The 20,190-nt window shown below is 41.9% G+C and overlaps 1 protein-coding gene across 2 annotated transcripts in view; it reads right to left on the bottom strand.

The window, feature by feature from the left end:
* The window catches only part of vps35l (VPS35 endosomal protein sorting factor like), a 154,495-nt gene that overhangs the window by 63,825 nt on the left and 70,480 nt on the right, over window positions 1-20,190 (bottom strand). For both annotated transcript variants that reach the window (XM_043712168.1, XM_043712169.1), the window contains 6 exons: window positions 10,727-10,780; window positions 10,559-10,639; window positions 7,943-8,005; window positions 6,315-6,400; window positions 3,696-3,776; window positions 658-721 (listed from right to left, as the gene is read on the bottom strand). In XM_043712168.1, coding sequence (XP_043568103.1) covers window positions 658-721; window positions 3,696-3,776; window positions 6,315-6,400; window positions 7,943-8,005; window positions 10,559-10,639; window positions 10,727-10,780 — 429 coding nt within the window. The remainder of the gene's footprint in view (window positions 1-657; window positions 722-3,695; window positions 3,777-6,314; window positions 6,401-7,942; window positions 8,006-10,558; window positions 10,640-10,726; window positions 10,781-20,190) is intronic.

Here is a 20,190-nt window from a genome sequence, read left to right as displayed (position 1 = left end):
AAAACGTGATCATAAATATTGATAGTAGACAAACAGCACTTCAAACCTACACTGCAATCCAATAAGATTACAGCTTATCCTTTACCTCAGCTCAGCTTTTCCTTTTTGTATCCCTCAATTTCCTGGAAGACCAAAATTCTAACAATCTCAGACTCAAACACACAACCTGGTGACAAAATAGGACTACTTGCATGAGAAACAGCAGAAACAACAAGTGATAGACAGGGCTAAGCAATCCCTCAACCAATGTAACAGATGTAAGCACTGCCAGAACTGGTCATAATTGGTGGCTGACAATTAAACAACTCACTGGAGGTGGTAGTTGCACAAATATTCTCTTCCTCAATGATGGGAGAACCCAGCCTATCAGTGCAAAACAATAAGGCTGAAAGATCTGCAACAATCTTCAGGCAAAAGTGTTGACTGGGTGATTCATGTTGGCCTCCTCCAGAGATCCCCAGTATCACAGACAGCAGTCTTTGGACAATTTGAAACACTCCAGGTGATCGCAAAGAAAAAAGCTATGGGCCCTTAAACATTCCAGCAACAGTACTGAAAACTTGTGCTGCAGAACTTGTCCCCAACCCAACTTAGCAGCAATAAAAAAATATTGCCTATTCTTGTACATCCAGTTTTACAGCAAAGTAAGGCACTCACCATTCTGATAAATCCACTGATTAAAATGGCCAAACTCCGTTTTTCATCTTCCAATGTTAAAGCACTTCAATAAGGTGTGTAGACAAACAAGCATAATATTAAAGACTAATTTATTAAAAAGGGCAAACCAAGCAAAAACAAGACTAAAAAAATACTGTACACTAATTCGCTAACGAAAATTAGAAGAAAATGAATAATTCACAGTAACAAGTGGTTATATTATTTGGAGAAAACATAATTACAAATAACTTGGAATATAAATATCTGCAATATTTTACTTCAAACATTAAAAACAATTGCTGTGGAATCTGCATGGAAATAATTACCATGGTTTTCTATCACATATAAAATAGCCTGAGTAACTAATGTTAATAACCTTAGTTTGGTTTTCTGTTGCAACTCTCTACTGTTTTATAGTCGATTAATTTATTAAACACTACTGTGGAGGACAAGCAAACAAGTAGCTCTACTGACAACAGTGCAGAATTGCACCTTCCAACCCAACTCGATGGCGATTCGGATGTTACGGACAAATGTGATTGAATTTTATCTATCATAAAAGCAAAGAGGTTTCACCTGCCATTTAAAATAATACATCCGTAAAAAAAAAAATCCCACCATCCCATAGGCTTCTACCACACTAGCAATGTAGGGTGCCAAAACGCTTAGCTTACCAAAAAGTTGTAAGATATACAAGTACCCAGACAAAATATTTGATTCCAGTCCTTTAAAAAAAAGTGCAAAGTATGGACTGATTAGGGATAGTGGGCAGCACGATGGCATAGTAGTTAGCACTGCTGCCTCACAGCGCCAGAGACCCTGGTTCAATTCCCGCCTCAGGCGACTCTCTGTGTGGAGTTTGCACATTCTCCCAGTGTCTGCGTGCGTTTCCTCTGGGTGCTCCGGTTTCCTCCCACAATCCAAAAATGTGCAGGTTAGGTGAATTGACCATACTAAATTGCCCATAGTGTTAGGGTAAGTGTAGGGGAATGGGTGGGCTGCGCTTCGGTGGGTCGGTGTGGACTTGTTGGGCCGAAGGGCCTGTTTCCACACTGTAAATAATCTAATCTAATCAACATGGCTTTGTGTGTGTGAGAAATCATGTCTCACAAACTTGATTGAGTTTTTTGAAGAAGTAACAAAGAGGATTGATGAGCGCAGAGCAGTAGATGTGATCTATATGGACTTCAGTAAGGCATTCGCCAAGGTTCCCCATGGGAGACTGGTAAGCAAGGTTAGATCTCACGGAATACAGGGAGAACTAGACATTTGGATACAGAACTGGCTCAAAGGTAGAAGTCAGAGGGTGATGGTGGAGGGTTGTTTTTCAGACTGGAGGTCTGTGACCAGTGGAGTGCCACAAGGATCGGTGCTGGGTCCTCTACTTTTTGTCATTTACACAAATGATTTGGATGAGAGCATAAGAGGTACAGTTAGTAAGTTTGCAGGTGGATCGGCGTTTGGTATGCTTTCTTTTATTGGTCAAAGTATTGAGTACAGGAGTTGGGAGGTCATGTTGTGGCTGTACAGGACATTGGTTAGGCCACTGTTGGAATAGTGTGCGCAATTCTGGTCTACTTCCTATCGGAAAGATGTTGTGAAAAGGTTCAGAAAAGATTTACAAGGATGTTGCCATGGTTGGAGGATTTGAGCTATAGGGAGAGGCTGAACAGGCTGGGGCTGTTTTCCCTGGAGCTTCAGAGGCTGAGGGGTGACCTTACAGGGGTTTACAAAATTATGAGGGGCATGGATAGGATAAATAGACGAAGTACTTTCCCTGGGGTGGGGGAGTCCAGAACTAGAGGGCATAGGTTTAGGGTGAGAAGGGAAAGATATAAAAGGGACCTAAGGGGCAACGTTTTCACACAGAGGGTGGTACGTGTATGGAATGAGCTGCCAGAGGAAGTGGTGGAGGCTAGTATAATTGCAACATTTAAGAGGCATTTGGATGGGTATATGAATAGGAAGAGTTTGAGGGATATGGGCTGGGTGCTGGCAGGTGGGACTAGATTGGGTTGGGATATCTGGTCAGCATAGATGGGTTGGACATGCTGTACATCTCTATAACTCTCTCTCTAATTGACGACAGCAAATCCAATTAGAAACCGGTAGCTCTTTGATCATATGATTCATAAATGAATTAATTTGCAAAAGCATTACAATTTGACTGAAGACACGCTATATCATTATAAACAACTTACCAAGATGGTTTCATCAGCACTTCCCAAATCTACAAACTCGACCGTGTAGGAGGACAAGGTAGCAGGTCTAGGGGAACACTGTGCCCTTGGAATTTCCCTCCAAGTCATACAACGTACATAAACATCAGCCCCTCACTGTTCCTGGCTCAAAGTCCTGGAATTCCCTATCTAATCTTAGCCCATAAATGCACTGGTTCAAGACTACAGCTCACCATCAACTTCTCAAGCAGGGACTGACAATAAAGGCTGTATGGTGACACACACACAACAAAACAGAAAAATTAAAAAACAGAATAAAACTGAGCCAAAGGATTGTGGATGCTGGAAATCTGAAATAAAAACAAGCTACTGGAGAAACACAGCAAGTCTGGAGGAGACCATTTTTCAAAACATTCCGAAGGCTTCAAGTCCCAAAACATGGACTCTGCTTTCTCTCCACAGATGCTGCCAGAGCTGCCGAGTTTCTCCAGCACTTTCTGTTTAAAACATCAAAAAAAGTGTTGGAAATGGCAAAACAGGCTCGTCAACATGTGTAAACAGAAAACCGGTTGTTCTTTACTGATGCCTATTTATAAAAGTGCTTGAAACTTAAAATTATTTGCTATATTTTAAGAAAACATGCTAGTGTATATAGTCAGTCAGTTTGAAGGATCCAACAAACAGTAATCAGCAATCTATTAGCCACATACTTTAGGGGATGAGGAAAGAGTCAAGGAAGAGAATAACAAAATCATTCCAAAGTCAGGAAACAAATTTCTAGGGAAGGTCAATTCTGAGTTCTCACCATTGTTCCAGAAGTCATTTTTAAATTACTGTTTGAAAGGAATTGTAACTTACTTGACAGAGTCGTGCATTGTCTTGCAAATATGCATCAGAGCATTAAGAATGACAGGGTCACGGGTCAATTCTTGCTGTTGCCTAGAATATAAAAGAAAAAAAGATGTCACCTGACGTACAGAAGGGTAATTAATTGAAACATAAATAGAAATCTCTGAAATACTCAGTCAGGCAGCAGCCATGGATAGATAAAAGAGAACTGATGTTTCAGACTAGTGACCTTCAGTCAGAACAGGAATGGATTACAGATGAGGCAGGTTCTCAACAAGTAGAAGATAATAAAAAAAAAGCCACAAAAGGAAATTTTGTGACAGGTTTAACATCATGGGTGAACTTACAGGTGAAACCAAGTACTGGAAAGCTTGGCATGCTGAATGCACTCCAGGCCGTGCATGGAGCTGATAGGCCAGGTATACTCAGGTCTTATTTATTTAAGTACTACACACACGAATATGCCTGCACAGTGTTGGCAGTGGAATGAAAACGTGACCACAGGAGCCAAGATAGCCATAAATGGGGAGTCCAGTGATTGATTGATTAACCTATCAATCAATTAGTCTGTTGAGAGACATTGGCTACAAACAGAAACATTGCTGTTTTTAGCTGTGCTGTTGAGAAGGCAGCTGAAGGTCACTGGCTGCATGTAGTTGAGGCTCAGGAAGAACATCCAAGAACCAGGGCTCAGGAACAGTCCAAGACCCAAAATGCAATTGATGGTTTTTAACTTGGCTTCTGAGAGCATCAAGGCATACATGAAGGGTCTAGGAGCCACTGATAGTTCAGTGCAGCAGGGGGAGTTGGTTGGAGTGTGAAGGAAGCATAACTGTAATTGCTTGGAGCAGCAGAGATGTACTGGAACTAGGAGACATCCAGTGGCAATGCCAGCTTAGCTAGCGATCTGCAAAATAGCTGGAATTGTTTCTGTGAGTGGATACCAGAGACAGCTTCGGGACTCCAGTTGAGCACAGTCTCAGCAGCCAGTAGCTTGAGATGCTACTGGAAGGGTCTCAAGATTAGATCTTTGAAAGCGAAGAACTAGAATTATTTGTAAAGGAACCATAACCTAATGCAGTAGTAAAATCAACCTGAGTGTTTTTTTAACCACTCTGTTTTAATGTTTCTTTTTTAATGAGCAGCACTAGCTAGGCCAGTATTTATTTCCCATCCCCAATCTCCGTTGAACTGAGTTACTTGTACAATTAACTATATTGCTGAGGGTCTGAAGTTGTATAAGCAAGATGAGGAAAGGATGGCAGATTCCACAAGAGAATCACAAGCTTTCATAACAGTCAATGATGGGTTCAGAATAGTTAAGTCACTGAGTCTACGCATGCCAAGAACAATGAGTTGATATCTTTTTCTGAGCAGTAGATCTCTCTGACTCGCTGACTCTATGACAGTTTCTTAATCACCACAGATTAGCTTTATATTCTCGATTTATTGATTTCATTTAAATTCCACTAGCTGCCTTGTTAGGATTGAACCAGCGTCTTGAGAGTATTTGCTTGGGGGGTCTGGTCACTACACTGGTCACTGCATTAGCACTACACTTCCATCTTTTTAACGGGCTACTCCGGTTTCTGTACACTTCCATTCTCAGGGAGGGAGTTCCACTCTATGTCTTGATCAAACAATAGGAGAAAGTGAGGTCTGCAGATGCTGGAGATCAGAGCTGGAAATGTGTTGCTGGAAAAGGCAGGTCAGGCAGCATCCAGGGAACAGGAGAATCGACGTTTCGGGCATAAGCCCTTCTTCATAAAGCTTGATCAAACAATACCAAGTTTATAACAGATAGCGTGCCAAAAAGGGTAAAAGTATTCAGTTTGTGAGAAGATTTTTAGCTCGGCTGCTCGTTGCTGTGGTTCTGTTCGCCGAGCTGGAAGTTTTTGTTGCAAACGTTTTGTCCCCTGTCTAGGTGACATACTCAGTGTTTGGGAGCCTCCTGTGAAGCGCTTCTGTGGTGTTTCCTCCGGTATTTATAGTGGTCTGTCCTTGCCGCTTCCGGTTGTCAGTTTCAGCTGTCCGGCTGTCTTCCTGTTTGTCCTATGTAGTGTTTTGTGCAGTCCTTGCATGGGATTTTGTACACTACATTAGTTTTGCTCATGCTGGGTATTGGGTCCTTCGTTCTGGTGAATTGTTGTCAATGAGGATGTCACCTAGACAGGGGACGAAACGTTTGCAACAAAAACTTCCAGCTCGGCGAACAGAACCACAGCAGGCTAAAAGTATCTTATACTTTAGTATTCATGCTGCTCACTGCAAACTTCACACATATATAGACTTCTTATGGTCTAAAAGTGGAGCACAGTTTATTTTTGTCAGACATCTATCAATATTCAAGGTCCTAAACGAATAGTTAAAATCCAGGGCATGTGTTTGAAGAGGAATTCAAATGCCAACATGTTTTTGTAAGTACATCAAACTATTATTACATGAACACTTCAAAAGGGGTGAAATAACAAATGGACCCGATTCAGAATTTATAGAAGGTCCAAGATAGTAGTCTTTTAGGTTTAATGCTGGAGAAGGTTATATTAAACATTCACATGGCAGATTTTAATACTTACGAGTCATACAATCATGCACAGTAAATGATACTTCTCATGAGCTTGCGCTTACCTAATAAAAACATTCATAATTGATTTGCAGACCTCCACTTTGACACACTCTTTTTGGAACATATCCAGGAAAGGGAGGAACTTCTCCTGAGAATGGAATACATTAGAAATCAAGTATCTTATCCAGTTATTAGTGTCTCACTAATATCATACAGGATTTAAAGTGCCTTCTTAGGTCTCCATTGTGGATGACAAACACTTATGGCACCTTTTCATTATATCTCAGAGTACATAGATGGCACAATGGCTCAGTGGTTAGCACTGCTGCCTCTCAGCACCACAGACCAGGGATTGACTCCACACTCGAGCAACCGTCTGCACGGAGTTTGCACATTCTCCCCATGCCTGCATGTGTTTCCTCCCACAGTGCAAAGATGTGCAGGTTAGATAGATTGGTCGTGCTAAATTGCCCTGTAGTGTCCAGGAATGTGTAAACTAAGTGGATTAGCCATGGGAAATGTGGAGTTACGGGGACAGGATTCGGAAGTGGACCTTGGTGAGATACTCTTTGGACAGTCAGTGCAGACTTGGTAGGCCAAATGGCTTCTTCTCGCACTGGAGGGATTCTATTGTGATAACTTAGATGGGATGATGTGCGAATTAAAAATAGATATACTGGAGAAACTCAGCATATCTCTAGCATCTGTAGGAGAGAAACAGTTAATATTTTAAGTTCTTTGGAACAATGAAGTTCATATTGGACTCAAAATCTTGCCTGTTTCTCTCAGATGCTACCAGATCTATTGAGTTTCTTCAGCACTTTGATTTTATTTCAGATTTCCTATATCCACAGTATTTGCTTAAATCTATTCGGTCATTTATTCATTTTTACAGGGGTTTTTAACTGCAACAGTTGCATGGCACTTTCTAACACACATCTTTGGCCTCAGGCACAAAACTATTTATTAACAGTCAAGGTTTTGTTGATGAAAGGGCTGGTTACTATAACAAACAGTAAAGAATCATATGCTTTCATTATAGCATCCATACATGAACAACCCTGTGATTTATAATAAAATGAATACATTAGGGATCCTGTGGTGCAATGGTAGTGCTCCTACCTCTGAACCAGAAGGGCAAGGCTCAAAGCTGCTGTGCTCCAGAGATTTGTAATAACTCCTCTGAACAGGCTGATGAGAAAATATCTAAAATTTACACTTTGTTTCTGTCCAATTTCAGACAAATTTGGCAAACTCCTCAATGGAACATAAGTTTTAAAAAAACATGGAAATTAGACAAGAGGAGTTTCAATTGTCCTTCAAAACTCTTGGAACTTGACCAAATCATTTGAACAAAACAGACTTTAAGATTAATAATCTTCACATTCAAATTAGTTGCTTATCTTATTAATCTCAGTTTTATTCATCCATGGGATATGGGTGGTGCCAGCTGGGTCCACGTGCATTACCCATCCCTAGCTACCCTTTGAAAGGTCATGGTGATCAGCATTTCTGAACTATTGCAGTCCATTTGGCATAAGACAACCCATCGTGAATTTTTTTTTAAACAAAAGGATGGGGAAAAAGAATAACATTTTGTTTTTAACTCAATGTGGTTAGAGAAAGAATTGCTGCAATTCAGAACACAGGATGCAATATTTCCAATAACAATTAAGAACCAACAACTTACCATTGAAAATAGAACCGCAAAGTCATGAAACTGATCTAGTACTTTTGCTATAATTGATTGAAGCTGAAAAGAAACATCAATAAAATGAGCAAAGGGATGTACAAAACTCTAATGACAAACAATATTTTAAGTCTAATGTTTATTCATTACATACCAGATACACATTTGGATGAATTTTAAGACAAAAATGTAATATTAATTGAAAACATACAGGCAAAGTGAGTGCATGTGAAGTGAAACATTAGGGCAGAAGAATGGGGAGAGGCATTGTAACAAACCGCAAAATTTTCATAAGTATGCAGGAAGGGAGAGATCTGGAGTTCACAGGTACAAAACATTGAAAGTGACAGGTCAAGTTAAAGGTATTAAAGTACAAAAGTAAGGATGTCACAAATAGCATTGAAAGAATACTGGTTAGATCTTCGTGAAACAAAGATTCGAAGGGGTTTAGCAAGGATAGATGCTGAGAGGATGTTTCTGTTCTCGGACAGATCGAGAATTCAGAATGCCCTGCAGTCAGCATCAGGATGAAACAGTCTGGCAAGAGAGTGTGCCCTGCAGTCAGCATTGCAAATTGATTATCTGGAAAGAATGCCCTGCAATGAGTTAGTCCAGGAAGAGAGTGAGAGGCAGTCATTTCTTGTTGAAGAAACAAGAATGACATTACAAAGTGTACAAGTTCATTGGCTGGTTAGAAAATGTTGTTAGGGACTTAGTTAACAACAAGGATTTAGAAAAGTGCATAAAGCAGCAACAGAAACAAAGTGAAAATCAGCAGCAATACAGTAAAATTTAAGTAATGTAAGTAAGCTGAAGTAGGAAAAGGGAGAGTAAAATTAACATAATGGAAGTAGGTTCAAAGACTAATTCAAAGTATGGCAGGGGATCAAACTCCGGTGTGTATCTGACCTGTACTTTGAGGGAAATCTCAAGACACTCCTGGTAGTCTGGGTGACCACATATGTAGGAAGTGCCAGGTTTTGGAGTGTCAGCCAGAGGCACAGCAATGTGTTCCCAAGGCTGAGGATTACACAGACACATATTTAATTACGGTCACCCTCCAGCTAAAGGAAATACCATCAACTCATAAGGCAGCCAGCAGAAATGTTTCAAGAAATCTTGAAATCACACATGAAGTAGAACCAATCCAACCTGAAGAGCTGGGGAGAGTGTATACTGGACTGCCCAGAGTGGTGAGCCCTGCTTCACCAAAACAAAGCTGGCTTTGAAGCAAAGCAGATGTTGGAAATCAAAGATGAAGGAGGAAGAACTAAGCTCAAGGTGTGTAACTATTTGAAATGAAAGGGGAAAGATTTAAAAAGGGACCGAAGGGGCAACTTCTTCCATAGAGGGTGGTACGTGTATGGAATGAGCTGCCAGAGGAAGTGGAGGAGGCTGGTACAATTATAGCCTTTAAAAGGTATCTGGATGGGTATATAAATAGGAAGAGTTTAGAGGGACATGGGCCAAATGCTGGAAAATAGGATTAAATTTCTTTAGGTTAGCTAGTTGGCATGGACGAGTGAAGGATCTGTTTTCATCCTGTACATCTCTCTGACTCTAAACAGTCAAGACCATGGACTGACCACCTGACTGATTGATTTATTTACACATGTACTGAAGCACAATGAAAGCTTTGTTTAAAGTAGTACAGGCTGATCACAGTAAGCAAGGATGCACAGATCACAGGGTGTAAAAAAAAACTTAGAGGCATACAGTTGACTTATTTCTGTTAATGCTGTTTCTCTCAAATCTTCTCCCTTACTTTTGGACCTCTAACTTTATACTGACTTTTGTCCTATCTCATTATCTTCACCTTTCTTTCTCATCTCTTTCCTTTTCTCTCCTTTTGACCTCTGTGGGACTAAGTCATTCATTACAGAACAGATTTCTTGATAAAAGTGACATTTTGTTTGTCAACATCACTTCAACTTTTATTCTATGAACTGAAAAGAATTTGAGGATGTGAATACCCTCAAGAACAAAGTTTATAAGTTTTAGAAGTTTTAAATCAAAATATAATCACAAGCTTACTGAGGTTCATCTATCACCAAATCTCTAGAGTGTGGAAGCAGGCCATTCGGTGCATTGAAGCCACACTGACCAGGTGAACAGTAAACCACCTAGACTCAAGCATCGCACCCATACCCAACACCCCCATTTCTATCTCTGTAATCCTGCATTTTCAATGGCTAATCCATCTAGCCTCATATCCCTGGATATTACAGGCATTTTGGCATGTTCAATTCACCTAATCTAAACACCTTTCAACTTGGGGAGGAACCAGAGCACCACAAAGACACAGGGAGGACGTCCATGTGGAGTTTGCACAGTTGCCGAAGGCTGCAATCGAAGCTGGGACCCTAGTGCTGTGAGGCAGCAGTGCTAACTACTGAGCCACTGTGCCACCCTAAATTCTAGCAAGTCTAACAATTTCAGCGGTTTTTATTTCAACCATGTTTTCCTTACATGTGTAGAATAAAATGGGTTTTGTGGAAATAGCAAGACTTAAGCACATCAATTATGAGAAAATAAGACAATCCAAATCATGGGGAATGAGGAGAAAGAGGACAGGGTTACACCCTACTTTGTTTTCCCAAAACTGTGGCACATTACCTGTGGGTAAGCATCTTCAAAAGCTCGATCTGGAGTTAAATGCTTAATGACATCTGATAACACAGTATTAACTTCTCGTTTCTGTCAAATTAGATGATACACTATTAGTATTTTTAAAAAAAGGTAGTTTTATGTTTTTGAATCTGAAAAGTATGAAATTCTACTTACTGAGAAATGCTTGCATGTATACTCTATCCAAACCTCAGCACAGTTAACATAATCCTAAAAACAACAGAATATTAAATTCAAAAGTTAAAAAGAGAATACACTGACAAAATGTTCAAGTATTGGAAAGTTATCTAAGTTTACAAGAGGTTGCTTACATTCTTAAAAAAATTTTCATAAGAACAGTAACACTAAAATCAGCTTTAGTAACTTCAACAAACGCCAGAGAATTTATTTTCATTTTGGTTTGTGTATGGCTACATACTCGCTGGGTAAAAAATGTTTCTTTTGATTTTCCCAATTAGATTTATTAGTGAGTCCCATATTTATGGCCCTTAGTCATCACCATCTTTTCTCCTCCCTATGTTTAAGGAGAAAGTGAGGACTGCAGATGCTGGAGATCAGAGCTGAAAATGTGTTGCTGGAAATGTTGCTGCGCTTTTCCAGCAACACATTTTCAGCTCCTCCCTATGTTTAGCCAATCAGTCCACTTCAATCTTGAAAACCTACAGTAAGCCACCCATTAAGTCGCTGTCTGTTGAAAACCCCGAACCAGTTACCTATTTCCTAAAATGAGTGCAAAATTGCTACTATGTCAATATTATTTCTCACTTTTATTTAATGTTGTTATGGAGATCAGAACTGTTCACATTCTGTAGATTAAGTAATACTCCACACAAGATTAACATTCATTTGTCTGCTTTCCAGTTTTGTTCTTCTAGAAACGAATTTCATTGCTTTTTTGTTTTCTTATGGCCTGACATCATCCAAATCTTCCAAAATCAGATACTTGATAGATTTACCACAATGACACACCACTGTGAAAATGATTAGATCAATAGTCTTGCTATATCTTAAAACAGAATGTAGCAATGGATTCGTGCCATAAAGCAGCTAGAAGACATATGCATGGATTGCTCATTTTTTGCGAGGGGTGGTGCTTGGTAAGCCTTGGTCAAAACTATTATTACCAACTATAACCGTGCCACAAGATGGCTTATTGAAATGGGAAGCAACATTCCTAATTATAGAGCAGAGGTGTTTTACAAAACACAGTGACCTAGTTTACATTTGGTCTCACTCATGTAAAGGAGACCAAATTGAGAGTATTAAATGCAATAGATTAGATTGACAGAGGTACTAGTGAAACACTTTCACCTGGAAAAGTGTGTATGGGTCTTTAGACTCGGAGTACAGAACAGCTGAATGGCAACTATGACACTTTTTCAGATTGCACAGGAAGATGCCAGTGGGGAAGCAAGGAAGCAAGAGGATAGACGGAGGAATGAACCAGGATGTAATGGAAGGTCCCTATGGTGAGATTTCTCTCTCGAACAAAAAAAAGGTCATTAGGATGACTGAGAGGATAAAGGATTTTTTTAACATCCATGAAACCAACTTTCAGACACAGCCAAAGTGTTTAGAGAGAAATCCAAAAAGCAACAACGCTCAAAACCAAATAAATGTGGTCCTGTTTATTTGTACATGCAAATTTTATAAAACAATGCCCATGTGTCTTATGTTGTGAAGATTTCCCTTTTTCTTTCTTTGCAATACTGGCACCCTCCAAACTTTTACAATTGCAGTGAAAAAGCAGCACCAGAAAACAGCAGCCAAGTAATACCAATAATGGGCAGGGCAAAATCTACACAATTTCAAGATAATTCGGGGTCAGGAATGGACATTGCAGGTTCCAGAGCTTAGATCTTTCATTAAGAACAGGGAAGGCGATAAAAGAGGGAGGTGTGGCCTTGTTAGTCAAGGACAACATAACGGTTGAAAGATCTTTTGACGGGGACTCGTCTACTGAGGTAGTATGGACTGAAGTTACAAACAGGAGAGGAGAGGATTGGCAAAACAATTCTGGGTAGGAGTGAAAGGAACAGGGTGGTCATTATGAGGGATTTAACATCCCCAACATTGGCTGGAAATGCTATAATTCTAGTATGCCCGATGGATGAGTTTTTGTCCAATGTGTGGAGGGTTTCCTGACACAGTTTGTCGAAGGGCCGACTAGAGGGGAGGCCACACTGGATCTGATGCTTGGTAATGAACCAGGCCAGATGTTTGATTTAGTGGTAGGTGAGTAACTTGGAGAGACTGAGCATAATTCAGTTACGTTTAGTTTAACAATAGAAAGGGATAGGTACATTGCCACAGGGCAAGAGTTAACAATGGGGCAAGGGCAATTATAATGTGATTAGGCAAGACTTGAGAAACATAGAATGGGGTAGCAAAAAGCAGAGGATGGGGACAATTGAAATGTGGAGCTCGTTTAAGGAACAGATATTACATGTCTTTGATAGGTATGTCCCTGTCAGGCAGGGAGGAAGTGAGAAGCTAAGGGAACCGTGGTTTACTACAGAGATTGTATCTCTTGTTAAGCAGGAGGAGGAGGCTTATGTGACAATGAGACGAGATGGTTCAGATGAGGAGATGGAGAGCTACAGATTAGCTAGGAATTATTTAAAGAGACAGTTATAAGAAGAGCAAAGAGAGGACATGAGGAGTCTTTAGCAGGTAGAATAAAAGCGAACCCTAAAACTTTCTATAGGTATGTGAGGAATAAAGGATGACTAGGGTCGGAATAGGCCCAGTCAAAGACAGAAATGCGAAGTTGTGTGTGGACCCTGTGGAGATCAGAGAGGTGCTAAACAAATATTTCTCATCGGTTTTCACTCAGGAAAAGGAGAATATTGTAGAGGAGAAAAATGAGATACATATATTAGACTAGAAAGGATAGAGGTTAGTAAGGAAGGATTATCAATTCTAGAAGGAGTGAAAGTAGACAAGTTCCCTGGACGGGGTGGGATTGATCCGAGGATTCTCTGGGAAGCAAGGCAGGAGGTATTGGAGCCTTTGACTTTGATCTTTGAGTCGTCATTGTCGACAGGATTACAAATGATGTGCCCTTTTCATGAAGGGCAGTAGAGATGACCCAGGTAATTATAGACCAGTGAGCCTTACGTCTGTTGTAGGATAGGTTTTGGAAAGGATTAGGAGAGATAGGATTTATAATCATTTCGCAAGCAACAATTTGATTGGAGATAGTCAACATGGTTTCAGCAAGGGCAGGTTGTGTCTCACAAACCTCTGAGTTTTTTGAGAAGGTGACCAAGTATGTGGATGAGGGTAGGGCAGTTGACGTGGTATACACAGACTTCAGTAAGGCATTTGATAAGGTTCCACATGGTGGGCTGTTGGAAAAAATGCAGAGACATGGGACTGAGTGGTTTAGCACTTTGGATTAGAAACTGGCTTTCTGTAAGAAGGCAGTGAGTGGTGATTGATGGAAAATATTCAGCCTGGAATCCGGTTATGTGTGATGTGCCACAAGGATCTGTTTTGGGACCACTGCTGTTTATCATTTTTATAAATGACATGGATGCAGGCATAGGTGGATGGGTTAGTAAGTTTGCAGAGGACACTAAAGTCAGTGGAGTAGTGGACAGTGTGGAAGAATGTTGCAGGTTGCAGGGGGAATTGGATAAACTGCATAATTGGGCTGAGAGGTGGCAAATGGCGTTCAATGCAGATAAATAAGAGGTGATTCACTTTGGGAAGAATAACAGGAAGGCAGAATACTGGGTCAATGACAATGACAAGATTCTTGGTAGTGTGGATGTGCAGACAGATCTTGGAGTCCATGTACATAGATCCGTATGAATACTATATGAAAATGTTGGCGAGGAAGATACAGAGATACTTAGATCTAGACTAGAAGAGATGAAGGTTCACAAGGAAAGAGGTATTAGAAATCCAGCAGAGTGTGAAAATAGACAAGTCCCCTAGGCCAGATGGGATCTATCAGAGGATCCTCTGGGAAGCAAGGGAAGAGATTGCTGAGCCTTTGGCATTGACCTTCAAATCATCATTGTCTACAGGAATAGTGCCTGAGGAGTGGAGGATAGCAAATGTGGTTCCCTTGTTCAAAAAGGGTAGTAGAGACAACCCTGGTAATTACAGACCAGTGAGTCTCACTTCAATTGTTGGTAAAGTGTTGGAAAAAATTATAAGAAATAGGATTTATAACCATCTAGAAAAGAATAATCTGATCAGGAACATTCAGCACGGTTTTGTGAAGGGTAGGTCGTGCCTAATGAATCTTATTGAGTTTTCTGACAAAGTGACCAAACCGGTTGATGTGGTGTATATGGATTTCAGCAAGGCGTTCGATAAGGTTCCCCACAGTAGGCTATTATACAAAATGCGGAGGAATGGGATTGTGGGAAACATAGCAGTTTGGATCAGTAATTGGCTTGCTGAAAGAAAACAGAGGGTTGCTGTTGACGGAACATGTTCATCTTGGTGTCCCATTACTAGCGGCATACCGCAAGGGTCGGTGTTGGGTCCACTGCTGTTCGTCATTTTTATAAATGACCTGGATGAGGGCTTAGAAGGGTGGGTTAGTAAATTTGCAGACGACACGAACGTCGGTGAAGTTGTGGATAGTGACAAAGGATGTAGTAGGTTGCAGAGAGACATAGATAGGATGCAGAGCTGGGCTGAGAGGTGGCAAATGGAGTTTAATGTGGACAAGTGTGAGGTGATTCACTTTGGACGAGTAATCGGAATGCAAAGTACTGGGCTAATGGTAAGAATCTTGGGAGTGCAGATGAGCAGAGAGATCTCGGTGTCCATGTACACAGATCCCTGAAAGTTGCCACCCAGATTGACAGGGTTGTTAAGAAGGCATACAGTGTTTTGGCCTTTATTAATAGAGGGATTGAGTTCCGGAACCAGGAGGTTATGCTGCAGCTGTACAAAGCTCTGGTACGGCCACACTTGGAGTATTGTGTACAGTTCTGGTCACCGCATTATAAGAAGGATGTGGAAGCCTTGGAAAGGATGCAGAGGAGATTTACTGGGATGTTGCCTGGTATGGAAGGAATGCCTTACGAGGAAAGGCTGAGGGCCTCGAGGCTGTTCTCATTAGAGAGAAGAAGGTTGAGAGGTGACTTAATAGAGACATATAAGATAATCAGAGGGTTAGAGAGGGTGGACCGGGAGAGCCTTTTTCCAAGTACGGGAACGGCAAACACGAGGGGACATAACTTTAAAGTGAGGGGGGATAGGTGGAAGACAGATGTCAGAGGTAGTTTCTTTACTCAGAGAGTAGTAAGGGTATGGAATGCTTTGCCTGCATCAGTAGTAGATTCGCCAAGTTTAAGTGCATTTAAGTCGTCATTGGACAGGCAAATGGACGTACATGGAATAGTGTAGGTGGGATGGGCTTCAGATGAGTATGACAGGGCGGCGCAACATCGAGGGCTGAAGGGCCTGTACTGCGCTGTAATGTTCTATGTTCTATCCCTGAAAGTTGCCACCCAGGCTGATAGTGCTGTTAAGAAGGCAAACAGTGTGTTAGGTTTCATTGGTAGAGGGATTGAGTTCTAGAGCTGTAATGTCGTGCTGTACAAAACTCTAGTGCAGTCGCACTTGGAATATTGTGTACAGTTCTGGTTGCCCCATTACAGGAAGGATGTGGATGCTTAAGAAAAGGTGCAGAAGAGATTTACCAGGATGTTGTCTGGTCTGGAGGGAAGGTCTTATGAGGAAAAGCTGTGAAGCTTGGGTCTGTTCTCATTGGAAAGAAAGCGGCTCAGAGGGGATTTGATAAAGACAAAGACATACAAGAGGATTAGATAGGGTAGACAGTGAAAGTCTTTTTCCTCGGATGATGACGTCAGCCCGTACAAGAGGGCATATTGACGGGTGATAGATTTAAGACAGAAATCGGAGGCAGTTTCTGCTAAGGGCGTTGAACGCCTTGCCTGCCAATGTAGTTAACTCTGCCACATTAGGAAACCGTAGAGACAGACGTCATTGCCAGTCCGAGGCGCGGTCAGGTCTGCCAATCAGAAATTGGCAGAGCCGAGCAGTCAGACATCACATAGAGCCGTGGTAATAGGGGACTCCATGGTGAGAGGGACTGAAAGGGGTTTCTGCGGCAACAGGTGGGATTTGAGGATGGTGCGCTGCCTTCCTAGTGCCAGGATTAAGGACATCGCAGACAGAGTGCAGGAAATCCTCAAGGCTGAAGGTGAAGAGCCAGATGTGGTGGTGCATGTCAGCACAAATGACGTCAGGAAGAAGAGGAGGGACATTCTACAGCAGGACTTCAGAGAACTCAGAAGAAAGCTGAAAAGCAGGTCATCCAGGGTGTTTATCTCTGGTTTGCTTCCAGTTCCTCGGGCTGGAGAGGACAGGAACAGGGAGATAATGAACTTGAATGTGTGGTTGGGGAACTGGTGCAGGAAGCAAGGATTTAAATTCTTGGATCACTGGGGTATGTTTAGCGGTAAGGATAAATTATACAAGAGGGACGGGTTGCACCTTAATAGGTGGGGGCACCAGCATTCTGGCAGGTAGGTTTGCCACTGCAACACAGCTGCATTTAAACTAAATAGCGGGGGGAGGGGACAAACTGGAAGTTTCAGAAGGAAGTTAAAGGGAAAGTTAGAAGTCAAGAAAGACAACGGAATCAATGGAACAGAAAACTCAAAAAAGGATCATGCCATAAGGTCAAGTGAAATAGGGGTTGATAGGTAGGGTAAGGGGAGAAACAAATTAAAAATATTATGTATGAATGCACGAAACATTAGAAATAAGGTGGATGAACTTGAGGCTCACTTGGAAATTGGCAGTTACGGTGTTGTGGGGATAACTGAGATGTGGCTTCAAGTGCTATCGTAAGGACAGACTGACTGGCAGAGAGGGTGGAGTGGCCTTGTTGGTAAGGAATGATATTCAGTCCCTTGCGCAGTGGGACGTAGAATCAGGGGATGTCGAGTCAGTCTGTATAAAGCTGAAAAATTCTAAGGGTAGAAGGACCCTCATGGGAGTTATCTACAGGCCCCCAAACAGTAGCCTGGGTGTAGTGTCTAAGTTGAATAAGGTGCTGAAATTGGCCTGTCGCAAAGATATTACTACAGTTATTATGGGGGATTTTAACATGCAGGTAGACTGGGAGAATCAGGATGGTACTGGACCCCAAGAAAGGGAGTTTGTGGAGTGCCTCCGAGATGGATTCTTAGAACAGCTTGTGCTGGAACCTACCAGGGAGATGGCAATTCTGGATCTGGTATTGTGCAACGAACCGGATTTGATCAGGGACCTCGAAATAAAGGAGCCATTAGGAGGTAGCGACCACAACACAATAAGCTTTAATCTGTAGTTTTAAAGGGAGAGGGTAGAATCGGAAGTGACAATATTTCAGTTGAATAAGGGGAACTATGCAGCTATGAGGGAGGAGCTGGCCAAAGTTCAATGGTTCAATACCCTAGCAGGGATGGCAGTGGAACAGCAATGGCAGGTATTTCTGGGTATAATGCAGAAGATGCAGGATCAGTTCATTCCAAAAAGGAAGAAAGATCCTAAGGGGAGGCAGGGGTGACTGTGGCTGATGATGGAAGTTAAAGACCATTGGATCAGTACCTGGTGCTATGATGTTGTGGCCATAACAGAGACATGGGTTTCTCAGGGGCAGGAATGGTTGCTGGATGTTCCAAGATTTAGAGCATTTAAAATGAATAGGGAGGGGGGAAAAAAGAGGAGGGGGTGTAGCACTACTAATCAGAGAGGGTATCACAGCTACAGAAGCTTCCATTGTTGAGGAGGATCTGCCTACCAAGTCAGTATGGGTGGAAATTCGGAACAGCAAGGGAGCAGTCACCTCTTGAGGGGTTTACTACAGGCCCCCCAATTGCAGCAGGGAGATGGAAGAAAGCATAGCTCGGCAGATTTTGGAAAAGTGTGGATGTAGTAGGGTTGTTGTAATGGGTGACTTTAACTTTCCCAATATTGATTGGAATCTCCTTCGAGCAGAAGATTTGAATGGAGCTGTTTTTGTAAGGTGTGTTCAGGAGGGTTTCCTAACTCAGTACGTTGACAGGCCGATGAGGGGAGATGCCATTCTAGACTTAATGCTCGGAAACGAGCCGGGGCAGGTATCAGATCTTGTGGTGGTAGAGCATTTTGGTGATAGTGACCACAACTGCCTCACATTCTACATAGCTATGGAGGAGGAGGGGATTAGGCAAAATGGGAAGATATTTAATTGGGGAAGAGGAAACTATAATGCGATCAGACATGAGTTAGGAAAAATGGATTGGGAGCAATTGTTCCATGGTAAAGGCACTATAGACATGTGGAGACTGTTTAAGGAACAGTTGTTGCAAAGTGATGAATAAATATGTCCCTCTGAGACAGGAGGAGAAAGTGAGGTCTGCAGATGCTGGAGACAGGCAAGAAAGGGTAAGATAAAGGAACCTTGGATGAGGAGAGCGGTGGAGCTTCTCGTCAAAAGGAAAAAGGTAGCTTACATAAGGTGGAGGAAGCTAGGGTCAAGCTCAGCTCTACAGGATTACAGGCAGGCGAGGAAGGAGCTTAAAAATGGTCTGAGGAGAGCCAGGAGAGGGCATGAGAAAGGCTTGGCAGAACGGATTAGGGAGAACACAAAGGCATTTTACACTTTTGTGAGGAATAAGAGAATGGTCAAAGAAAGAGTAGGCCCGATCAGGGATAGCATAGGGAATTTGTATGTGGAGTCTGAGGAGGTAGGTGGAAGCCCTAAATGAGTTTTTTGCTTCTGTCTTTATGAAAGAGACGAACTTTGTAGTGAATGAAACCTTTGAAGAGCAGGTGCGCATGCTGAAATGGATAGATAGAGGAAGCTGATATGCTGAAAATTTTGTCAAACATTAAGACCAGGCCCAGACCCAGACCAGATTTGTCCTCGGCTGCTTTGGGAAACGAGAAATGTAATTGCTTCGCCACTTGCGAAGATCTTTTCATCCTAGCTCTCCACTGGAGTCATACCTGAGGACTGGAGAGAGGCAAATGTAATTCCTCTCAAGAAAGGAAATAGGGAAATTCCCAGCAATTACAGACCAGTAAGTCTCACGTCTGTCGTCTGCAAGGTGTTAGAAAGGATTCTGAGGGATAGGATTTATGACCATTTGGAAGAGCATGGCTTGATTAAATGCAGTCAACACAGCTTTGTGAGGGGCAGGTCATGCCTCACAAACCTTATCAAGTTCTTTGAGGATGTGACTAGAAACGTTGATGAGGGTCGAGCTGTGGATGTGGTGTATATGGACTTCAGCAAGGCATTTGATAAGGTTTGAGGAGAAAGTGAGGACTGCAGATGCTGGAGATCAAAGCTGAAAATGTGTTGCTGGAAAAGGTTCCCCATGGTAGGCTCATTCAGAAGGTCAGGGGAACATAGCTGTCTGGATACAGAATTGGCTGACCAACAGAAGACAGCGAGTGGTAATAAAGGAAAATATTCTGTCTGTAAGTCTGTGGTGAGTGGTGTTCCACAGGGCTCTGTCCTTGGGCCTCTATTGTTTGTAATTTTTATTAATGACTTGGATGAGGGGATTGAAGTTTGCAGATGACACAAAGGTTGGAGGTGTCGTTGACAGTATAGAGGGCTGTTGTACGCTGCAGCGGGACATTGACAG

Source organism: Chiloscyllium plagiosum, chromosome 21, assembly GCF_004010195.1.
Source record: "Chiloscyllium plagiosum isolate BGI_BamShark_2017 chromosome 21, ASM401019v2, whole genome shotgun sequence".
NCBI classification, from domain to species: Eukaryota; Metazoa; Chordata; class Chondrichthyes; order Orectolobiformes; family Hemiscylliidae; genus Chiloscyllium; species Chiloscyllium plagiosum.
The sequence above is the reverse complement of the archived record's forward strand: the minus strand, read 5'-3'. Positions and strand labels throughout refer to the sequence as shown.